The 11444-nt window shown below is 41.2% G+C and overlaps 1 protein-coding gene and 1 long non-coding RNA gene across 3 annotated transcripts in view; one reads left to right on the top strand and one right to left on the bottom strand.

The window, feature by feature from the left end:
* Positions 1–131: 131 nt before the first annotated feature.
* The window catches only part of LOC126869164 (muscle-specific protein 300 kDa), a 64621-nt gene continuing 53308 nt past the window's right edge, over positions 132–11444 (bottom strand). For both annotated transcript variants that reach the window (XM_050625349.1, XM_050625352.1), the window contains 5 exons: positions 5210–6020; positions 4384–4542; positions 3928–4290; positions 3061–3171; positions 132–753 (listed from right to left, as the gene is read on the bottom strand). In XM_050625349.1, the coding sequence (XP_050481306.1) occupies positions 643–753; positions 3061–3171; positions 3928–4290; positions 4384–4542; positions 5210–6020 (1555 nt within the window). In that variant the 3' untranslated portion in view covers positions 132–642. The remainder of the gene's footprint in view (positions 754–3060; positions 3172–3927; positions 4291–4383; positions 4543–5209; positions 6021–11444) is intronic.
* LOC126869183 (uncharacterized) lies at positions 10502–10744 on the top strand. The gene is made up of 2 exons (XR_007690837.1): positions 10502–10609; positions 10687–10744. It is a non-coding gene; the product is annotated as an uncharacterized LOC126869183 (long non-coding RNA).

The following is an 11444-nucleotide window of genomic DNA, read 5'->3' as shown; positions in this document are numbered from 1 at the left end:
AGGGGCGCGATTAAGGGGTTGTTGGAAGATTAGAATTCCCTTTTGTCGGAGAGTTTTAGTATTATATGCGTGTATGCTAGATTAACGTTATGATCAGCGGTGGTGTAGCTCGCGAAGAAATACAAGATTGCTTGGCGATAAAGAGGGCTCTTTATTCTCTCTTTTAAAACAGTATACTGGTAATTGGTTTTGTTACTTTTTTTTTTTTCTTTTATATGAACGCAACTCTGCTCTCTATGCCTGAACGAATAACACGTTTTAGGAAAAGTTTGCTCGATATAATGTAATATAGACAATATACGTATACATACATACATTCATATATATAATATAAAGTTCGCTAAAAAAGATCCTGAGGTATTAAAAATCGATCGGTTTCCATTCCGTGGACGAGGACGAACGTCGACGTTTTTACACGATAGATCGAAGACTTCAGGATTCTTTGAAGCTCGAAGAATTCGAATCTCTTCGATTCTGTCGCCAATTTGGTGTCGACGTACCCTTCGCTCCGGATATAGTGCGCGGAATTGAACCGGGTGAGAAAAGAACGCGAGGAACGACACTAATGGCTGTCAAAATCGTGATCACGTAGAATCGCGAGAACGTTGGACGATCTCAATCGACTCTAAACGACCAAACTGGTCATGGATCTAACGGTTCTGGATCGGGCTTGCCACGTTGCACGAGGATCTTCGATCTCTCGGTACGCGCCTGGATTTTGCTCTGCAACGACTTGATCTTCTCCCGACAGATCTATACGAACGAGCAGAGCAAACGAAGAAACAACAACACGCCGAGCGATCGAGCGAGATGGACGATAAATCGTGAACAAAATTTCGATCGAAAGAGAAGAGAGACAGAGATCCGAGAAACCAAAGAAAGGTGAGAACAAAGGAGAGTAATTGAGACGATTAATAATCGTGTAGACGCCGCAGAACCCCAGAAGACGACGATGGCGAAGCAGAAACGATGGTCAGAAACGAAACGAAGAAGGCGGGACGTGGGACGTGAAACGGTGGATGGATTTTTGTATTTTTATAGGAGAGGCGGGAAAAGGTACAGCAAACAAAATGTTCGTAAATCAAATAGCCGATGCGATGGATTAAAGACAAGTTAAACAAGAAAAAAGAGCGAACACAATGTGAAGTTAAATGAAAAAGAACAAGAAAGAGAAATGAAACGAATGAACATAAGAGAAATTATCGAGGTAAGTTCGACTGGTCTTTCGAAGCGTTGACTTGTGTTCGCTATGTTCTCACAAGTCTCGGCGCGCGTTTTGGAGGTCACTTGATTTTCTTGCGTAATACATCTTTTTTTTTCACGTATAGATCGCGTTCGTTGTCGATGTTCGAGTTTCTCGACACGACAGGACGAACGCTCGCGTTGCGTATACATTCGAATCGTAACGTACAAGTTCAGCTGAGCGCTACTTTCGTGAACGACAGAAACTCGATCGAAAAAGCCTACTGTGAAACGGTGTGTGAAACAGACATTTCTGTGTGTGGTGGACGAAACGTTGCAAGACAATCGTTCGTTTCGTTTTTTTTTTACACATACTGATGCGACTTTTACATATCTTTGTGCGACTATTACAATTTTTCCTTCGTATTCTATTTACTCTATGGATATAAGTATATATATATGTAATATATATAGAGTGCGGTGCAATTCGAAAAGATTCAGAATTGCGTTATTCTTGTAACACTCATTGATACATAGATAGTATAGACAAGTGAGAGACGGCGAGAAAAGAAAAGTACAAATAAGATAGAAACACGTGACGTTATACAAAGAAAAGAGAAAACAAGCAAAATCAAGTAAACCCCATCACGAAACAACATATAGGTGTGTCATTAAGAGTATGGTGATGTATACATGGATCATGAGATACGTATAGAAAGTAGAGAAACAGACGAATAAACGCAGAGACGTGCGTGAACAGTGATGTATGACCGATTGATCTCTCAGTTACAAAAAGAACAGGTGAGATAAAACCTTAGTCAAGAGCATGATACCAACCAATACCGCGTAACAGATGTACCACCACGATGATTAAGCATGCGAATACACGAACTCGATATTGATCGTTCAATCGCTATCTTGACGAAAGAACGATCAATATATTTGTATTAAAATTTCAACGAGAGCACGTGAATTATATTTTTCTTTCAATAGAAATTCGCAATTTTTGAAATAATGGAATCAGCATGATGTTATTACAGATTAACTTATTTTTTCGAGAGAGATGTGAAGAAGTAGTAAGAAGAGAGAGAGAGAGAGAGACAGAGAGACAGAGTTAAAGAAAGTAAGAGAAAGATGTGAATAGATGTTTAGCGATTGTTATATATGTTTCATGTTATTAACAGATGTTATATTGTTAAGCATTGGTGAATTGTTTAAGAAAAGCTTTGGAGTGGAAGGAGAAATAATTGTAATGATGCGTATGAAATGAAAATAAGGATATTGGCATGGAGAAATTTAAACGGAAACACCTTGATTGAAATTATAATCAGAAAAAGGTACGTCGACCTCTGTCTCTTCAAAATGGATTATCAAAATGTTTCCAAATTCCGATTGGTATAATTCTGATATGGATGTTACAAATTTATATTGGCCACTTCGCGTTAATCTATTTAACTATATTTTAATAATAGAAATGAAAATATATGTGGAATTCACAAATGTCCGTAGCCAATAAAAATCTTATTTTACCCTGACGCGGTTAAGGAATTAATGTTGGCTCGATCGACGGTTAATTGTTAGTCACTTGAGAAATTAATATTTTGAGAACAGGCATGGTGTCTCGAGAGCAGATGCCAGAGAGAAGTCCGTGATTTACCGATGAAAAACTACCCCCGACCACGAATTTAATACATATACGAATAAAAAAAAAAAAAAAGTAAAGAAGAAACAACTCGTTTCAATGGGAGAGATTCGAAAAGTACGCGATTATTATCCTGGTGGTGGTCTTCAGTTGGTATCGAGCAGATGCAAAAAATCAACTTGCTGCTTTAGCGCACTTGTGCAGGTGGTAAAAAGGTGGGATCAAGACAAACCTACCTGTTGCTCCTGTAACGCCTTCTCCTTATCGGCGGACAGATACGTCGGGCTCAGTATTGTCCTTAGTTGCTGCTCCACCTGCATAATCTGTTGCCTCAACTGTTGTATCTCCTAGAACGACAAACGGACGTCAGCCGTATTCTTTTGGGCGTCATTGAAACGATTGCTGATCCCCTTTATTTCTAGAAAACCCGCTACTATGATTCTACGCATACAGGTAATCTTTTTTTTTATGATTGTAGATAGGGGAATAGTGTTGAAGATAGTTCAATGGTATAGCACATGTATTTCTTTGAAGTTTCACCTTTCTGTAGGATAAATCCGAAGGAATTATATGCAATTCATTCATCGGTGTAACAGTGCACTTGTAACATGGGACTGTACAATCCTTTTATACACGTAATTACATTCTTCTTATAGCAATACGCTTGCAGAATGCAATTACATTTTTTTTTTTTTTTTTTTACAAGGACACCGATGCATCTGAACAGAGTGCAATCGAATTTTCCATAGTGCAACAAATGCAACTATGCACCTCGAAGCACCATCCACGTAAGAAGGTAACGCGTCAGAAAAATAAGCTTTGCTATACCCTTTAACCGTTTCACCACCATTATTTCATTTTTTACATTGATCCTATCTGTTCGACTTACTTCAAACTGTGATAAAACTTCCTATATTCCGATTAAACTTCTCCATTGCCTACGTATAAAGTAATTTCCCATTCCCTAAATGATAAATAGTAAAGCTAATTCCCTAAAATTCCAAACCGGATCAGCAATCAAGTTTCAAAAGAATACAGCTCCAGTCTAGAGCAACAAAAAAAAAAAAAAAAAAAGAAAAAACAATCCTCTGAGCAATTCTAACCTGTTGGTATTGATCAATCTGAGCTAGACAAGCCTCTAATGCCGTAGTCTGTTCTCTCACATTGGTATTAAGATTATCTAGCTCGGCCAACAGCTCGTCAACCGTTTCGCCGATTCGACTATCGCCACCAATCCCAGATCGGAAGTGAACCTGAAGTTTCTCCATCGACATACCAATTTTCGTTTTCTGTATCGCGATATCGCTCAGCATTTTTTCCCTTATACTATGTTGATCCCGTAATGGTTTCTTTTTGTTCTGCGGCGACTCGAGACTCTGTTTCGCTTTCTCGATCCACGTTCTCACTTCCTTCATCTTTCGCTCGCACTGCTCCCATTCTTCGCTAGTTTCTTGCAGCAGCGCGTTCTGAAACGAATAGTTTGAAACGATGTTCATCTTACGCACGTTCATTCCGCCCCTAACTAAATAAGATTCGCTGATCGATCGAGAAAAACCAACCCTTTCCAACAGTTGACCCTCTACTTGGACTTTAGCTTCTTCAGCTTCGAGTAGTTTCTCGGGCAAGTCGCCCACGCTGCAAACCTGACCGATACTCTCGAGCTCCTTACCCATATCACTGAGATTCTTGTTGATCTGTTTGCAGCTTTTTACGGCTGTCTGCAAACCCACCCCGAAGATTAATAGAACGAACGGTTGACAGAAAGATAGATACGAATAGCGAACCGTGATTTCTCCATTCGTGGAACGAAATGCAAAGGAACGTGCGTTTTCGAAGAACTCTAGGTCTGCATAGCGCGTATAGTCTGCATCGCTGTTACAATTGAAGCTTTCCGGTTGTATGTCGCGTCCAATAGGAATTACACTTGGAAGTTATAGTTTTGAAATATTGCTTTTTCAAGAATCGAATATTACAGTAATATAGCGGTAATTGTGGCCATTTGCAACGACTACAAAAAGTATATTTTTCAACGAAGCGTATCTACATTTTATTTCCAGTAATATCAAACCTTTGTAGTCAAAGGAAAGTACTACTGAGTAATAAGAAATTTAACATACTTGGACCTAATTAATTAGTATGTAAATATACTAAATGCAATGGTGTGTCAACGTTCTTTGTAACCAGTGTGCATATATTAACTGTTCGACGATAGACAATAGAAAATTTAAGGGATGCTTCTATGCAACAAAGTCGGACGAAGGGATCGAGCAAAGGCCAATCCCAAGAAAAGACCGAAAATAAATTCTAACTTGAGAAACCCACGTTTTCCTGGCTTTCTCCACTAGTCGAAAGGATCACGGTTCGATAGACGTGTTTCGGACGTACCGAATACTCGTGCAGCCTCTGCCTAGCCTGCACAAGGGTGCTGAGCTTCAATGGCTCGACTAGGAACTGTCTCTTTTCCTCGGTCCATGCCTTAACGGCCTCGTACAACGTCAAAAATCTCTGCCAAGCGTCAATGGTATCAGCTACCACTTGCTTCCTCTCGTCCAGCCAGTTCCTAACTTGGTTCAACTGTTCAGTGACATTGTGAACGGTGCTGTCGATCAACTGTTTCTCAGTATCGTCCCTCGTATTCTCCGCAATGGTACGGCCGTTTCTCGTTAATCGTTCGAGCTTGTCGGTGATCGTGCCCAACTCGTCTTGCACCTGTTTCAATTGTTCCTTTAGAGGGGCAGGCTCGATGGATCTGTCTTGCACCTTCAATTCAGCTTGTCTGATCCACGTTTGAACCTCGTCGAGATCGGTTAAGTAATCCGACCTGACGGTTCTAGCCCGTTTCTGTTCCCTCTGTTTCTCCTCCATCGCTTGCGCCGTCGCTTCAGCGCAAAGTTCAAGGGCTGTCAGGTGTTGAGCAAGATCACTAGGGACCAGCTGCTGGCTAGCTTGGTACCGCGCCTTAGTGCTTCCTGAGAACTTTTTCGTGCTGTCGAGGAGCTGCTCGACAGCCCAGCGTAGCTCGTCAAGCTCCTCCTCGGTCGCGTCCTGATCCGGACCGAAGACGTAAAGGTTCGAGGCGCGTTCTCGCGCCTCGTTCAAACGCTTCCTCAGCTGCTCGATCTCACGTTCGGTGCCTTCGAACGCCTCCAAGTCCTCGTCCGCCTTCTTGGATTTCGTCTGCAGGGAGTCGATGAGCCTACAAGGAGCACCGAATTCTTTCATTCTCCGATGATATTCCTCGCGTAAGAATATTTGTATGCAACGATGTTTTAAACGCTATGCGAGGCTTTATCGTTTTTCTCGATGTTCCTTCGAGGTCGAGATTTGAACCGCGATGATCCTATTCCATGACAGGTTTATCACGAAAAGACAATAAAATTCGTCCGAACGGACAGATACAGAAAAAAATGATTTGAAATGGAATTCGAAGCGAAGAAATCCGCAATGAAACGATTCGATGAAAATACTCGGAACGGAAAGTGCTCGTTACAAAAGAAAAATCGGAATGCAGCGGCGCAGAAACCAAGAGACGCAGACGTAAACCGTGAAATATCCTGGCGCCAAAGTAGCTCCGAACGTAAATGGCACTTCTTCGAAGGTCAAAGCTCGAGCTTTCACAAGTTTGGTGGCATCCGTCACTGCTTACGAAACGAAGAGACAGAAATGTAAATTACGAAATAGCCTGGCGCCAAAGGAGTTTCTAGCGATAGTAGCGTGTCTTCTAGGATTAAAATTCGAAACTTCGCAGCTTCGATAGCTCCTAATATCGTGTTGCACGAAGCGAAACGAAGTTGTGTAGAACCAAAAGAAGAAGTAACAGTAAGAAAGTTTGAAATAACCTGCCGTCAAACAAGCTTCGAACAGCAACAACTTACGCGTGTTCTCCGCAAGATACCGAGCAACATACACGTTCACGAATACGCGTGTATTTTGTACACGAACCAGTTGGAAGTTAGAAGTGTTTACAGAGCCAAGGGAATACCAACGTGACCGTCGGCGAGCCTGTGGTCGCTACCTTACTAACGGAAAACGATTTGCCCCTTAGCAGCGTGCTTGTGCACGGAGGCCAGGCGTAAAAATAGATTTTAGCATATTTCTCGTGGCCTACGAGTCTCCAATAATGCGTGCCAATGCGCGATCATCGCGCTCCTGTCCAGCCTACTCGTAGGCTACAGGTCGACGAAGGAGTCACGAGACGAAGAAGAAAAGAAGGCGGAGGATACGCCGGATCGATCGGTCAGAAGGAATTGTCCGAGGCAGAGGTGCGACGAAATTAGAATCGGAAATGCGTGTCGCTGGTTCAACTATGGTTGGCTTCGTTCCAGCCAGAGCGGAGGACGCTTTGGCTAAAAGTAGACGAACGATCCGTGTGTGGTTGTGCGAGGAGTCTGTTGGTTACATGTCGGAACCGGAATTATTCTTTTATTGGAATTTCACACTTCGTTTTAGAATTGCTCTGTCGTTAGTCGTGATTTGGGTATGCTTATATTTGAATTTATATCGAATTCCTAGAAGTATAATTTCTTAACTTCTTATAGAATTATACACGAGTTCGTTATAAAGTAACAGAATCAAAGTATCTTCGAGTTGCACGTTTCTACATAAAGTTACGCTGCACTCCACCGAAAAGAATTAGGAACAAGATTTATATAATTTCCATCAAACGACGAACAAACGAGATCGAAATCTTATTACAAATCCTGTTCCTTAATTCCAATTGGTCGATTCGAAGATTTGATTTTGTTATTTTCTAACAATCCGTGTATATATAAGGATTCAATTAGCTACTTGTCTTTTTCATTTTATGGAATGTTTTATTTAATTTAGAAATTATTCTATAGTTACTGATAATTCAAATGCACGATACAGTATTTAAAACATTTTGTGAACCGAGAAATGTTGACAGAGAAACGCCGATATAACAAAGTAGAATAGAGCAATTTATAGAAGAGCAGATTGTTTTATTGGATCACGGTACGAATTGCTCGAATTTGCTTCATTGTAGCTAAGAAGATCAAAGAATGTTTTGATAGAGAGCGGTGCCAAGAGTTTTCATAAAAGATGACGACATCACCATAGGTGTATCGTGCTACGAGAAACGTCGAAATCAGTCATCGTCTCGTTTGGATTCGCCTCATGTCCGATTACGAACCGGTGCATCGTGTTTTCGTGATGTTTCACGTTGATCAACAATGACATCAGCGTTAAGGATGCAATTTTGATTAGTCATTCAGGTTACTGTAATTGCAAGATGAAGTCTAATAAGAAATAAAATATGACGTAGAAGCCTCTAGAAATCAGACAAATTCATCTCGACAATTTGAATCGAAGCCACGATTTAGTAAGATATTTTCTAAAAAAGAAGAGGAAGAACTGTCGGTGCCATTGTATAAGTTGTTGCCAAATTGTTCTTCACTTGTCTTATTAATGTGACAATTGTTCGAGAAAGCCCTAACGTCTGCAAGTATCAGCCCGGAAGCGGAATTTCAGAATACGCGGAGGGCTCGCGATGTCAATGTCAAGTTTCGTACGCGCAACGCGTTTCTTTTCCCACGATGACATCATCGTAGCTAATAATGAACGGCGTTTAACACAAGGTGCAATCACCAGCCGGCTGTCGTGGTATTTTCAAGACGGAACAGAAATTTACGAAACACGTTGCGCTCTGTATCGTCGCTGACTAATACGAGATTAAATAAGAAAAGAAGAACAGCTCAATTAATCGTGTTCGTTCGATCTTTTTCACTTTCGATATCCTCGAAATAGACAATATGTTTTTAAACATAAATTAATACGATACGATATTTCGAATAATCGAGACTTCTCTACGAACGAGAGAAAAATTGCAATTTATGTAAATCCGGTGATTTGAATTTTCCGAATTTGCGCGGAGCAGCGTTACATAGAAACTGCACTTTGAAATATTTGCAAGACGATCGTTATTGCTCTTGAAACATCGCGGCCGGCAGCAAGTTCCGGAAGTATCTCGTGCACGTGATGCAATCCTTATGCGGGCATGCGACTCGATCCAACGTGCTCCAGCACAGAGATATTTCCGTAACACCGATCAAATGATCCACTCTTTGCAGGATCTATCCACCATATTCCAACGAAGCACTATCCTCTTGAAATATTCTAACACCAAAGGACACTTGGACGAATCGAGTAAAAATCCCTATCTAAAGTATCTGACTTTCTTAGAACGAAAAAAGGGAAGAAAAAGATTAAGGAAAATAGCCATCCCTGAAGAAACACGCGAACGAATATCTATCGGCGGTGAGATTCAACAGCAAAAAGGTGGTACGTGTATACCAATTTCAGTAACAGTGGTGGATCCTCGTGATCGAATCGATAAATTTGTCAATCTCTCGACAAATCTCGTTCTTCGGTTTATCCCTGCCTGGCACGACGATCAGTCGTTCCTCTTTAAAACCGACTTCTTTAAGACGACGTTCGAATCGCGTGAGATATTTGAAAATCCGCCGTGAAATTAAATTCGGACAACAGTATGGCGCGGCACGATCAAGCTAAACAGCAGCGTTCGCGGTTCGAAACGTTATTAGAAGGGCGTAATAGCGTTAGCTTTGAATTTTCCTTTTGGCGAGGCGCCGCGACGCATGCGGCTTACGTCTAAACGCTCGCCAGGCCGGACAGGAACGAAAATCGACGACAGCCGAAAAGCGGCGCACGCCGCGCTGTTCCTAAGAATAATATAGCTCTCTCTGACTTTTTCTTCTTCTCGTCTTCGTCTGTTTCCTTTTCCTACGGCTTATCCATCGTGTTGCAGAGCAAAGACGCCTCGGGAGCAAGGCGAGTTCATTGGCTCGAAGATCTTTGCCATCGCGCTTCTTTCCTACTCTTTTTGGCACGTTCAACGAACGTTGTATGATTACAATGTAAATCGAAAGGTTGCATCGGATGTTGCAACACGCGAAGGAACAAAGATCTCCATCCGAATTCGCGTATTTAGTCTTTGGATAGAATTTTTATCGGTAGACCGTGTGGATCTTCTTACGTACATGTAGAATAGGGAACATTAAAAACGTAGAAACGTACAGAAAATGCAGAACAAAACGCTCGTATTTAGAAGAAAAATATTCAAAAAGATTAGTAGCGATACGAATTTCTATTTGGATTCAATCTCCGTGGTTCTATTCATAAAAATATGAATCTGTGTAAGTAAATGTGGAGAGTCTACTTATAACTATTAAATTTGAACTATTGATTTAAGTAAATGAAAATCGGACGACATAGCGTGCTTTGTCTAACACCGCAGTTTAAATGTATTGCTGTCATTCGCTTCATTTGGGTCATACCGATGTTAAGTTTCACGACACAGTTAAGTAATTCTTCGGAATTATAAGGACTTGATCACGTCGATTCTGTATATGATACATATATACTGGAATCTGGTATATTTTCATTCGTAAGCACAGCTTCGTTGATGACGAAAATATCATAAAACTGGCAAAAAAACGACGATGGAACTTGCGAACCCTATTATTATCGACCCTGGAAGCCACGATACGAATCTACGATAAAAATAGTACTGCCAGCATCTAAAAATCGATCTGAAGCGATCTTGGAATATCTACGTGAGTCTATCGAAGAAGCTTTATCTCTAGCAACAAAAGCTTAAATAAACCAAGGAGGATAATCAAACTGCGTATCAGTCACCTCTACGTTCATGGTAGAAACTTTACTTCTATTTTAAAAGTTGTCACGTAGAATCCAGCACGATCCATCGGTATCATCGTTCAGAAACGAAGAAACGAAAAGAGCAGAGTAAACAATCACTGCTACACAATTTTCTGTAACACGACCGGCACTCGCTTCAGGAATATTTCTTTGTTACATTGCAGCGACGGCAACGCCGAACAGACACGTGCTGCACCGAAACACGTTTCGTCGTTCCGCTTCGGTATCGATTGCTGATAGAGAGGCTACGAGGGCTAACGGTCATAATATTTAAGCCAATAACCGCGTACGATCCGATTATCCCGATAGACGACCGTAAAAATTTCATTGTTACGTACTGTCAATCGACATGCCGTGCTCGTTCACCATCAACGTGCGTCTACGCACTTGCCGGTCTGTTCGGCTCTTGCACAACTTGACAGCGATACTCGTCAGACACTCTTATATATCGTTTGATTCACTATACAATAAACTTTGAATAAAATCCTCGACAAATACAATTCGAATAGAACACAACAAATTCACGTGTAATCACTTTTTCAAATGAAATCCACGATCCGATTATAGACACCAAAGTTACTGATTCAATCTTGCGCAAAATTTTGCAATTCGATTTATAGACTTTATCATAATCGTTGCTATCGCAGGAAAAATCGTTGGAATCACAAACGATTTATACACTTTACTGTATCCTTTATTATCGCACGGATAATCCTTGAAATCACGAGATTCTTCGACACGGTCGTATAACCACGGAACGTCAGGTTCGCGTAAACGACTCGGTATAATTGAGACTATCTGAGACGATAATTTAATAAACGGCTGGTTGAAAGGACACGCGGACCAACCTCGACTACTTAACAACCACAAACTCTCTCGTCATGCTTTATTTCCAGTGTGCGGCGCCGCGTGCGAATGGTAA

This window comes from Bombus huntii, chromosome 9 (assembly GCF_024542735.1).
Source record: "Bombus huntii isolate Logan2020A chromosome 9, iyBomHunt1.1, whole genome shotgun sequence".
Taxonomy (NCBI): Eukaryota; Metazoa; Arthropoda; class Insecta; order Hymenoptera; family Apidae; genus Bombus; species Bombus huntii.
The sequence above is the reverse complement of the archived record's forward strand: the minus strand, read 5'-3'. Positions and strand labels throughout refer to the sequence as shown.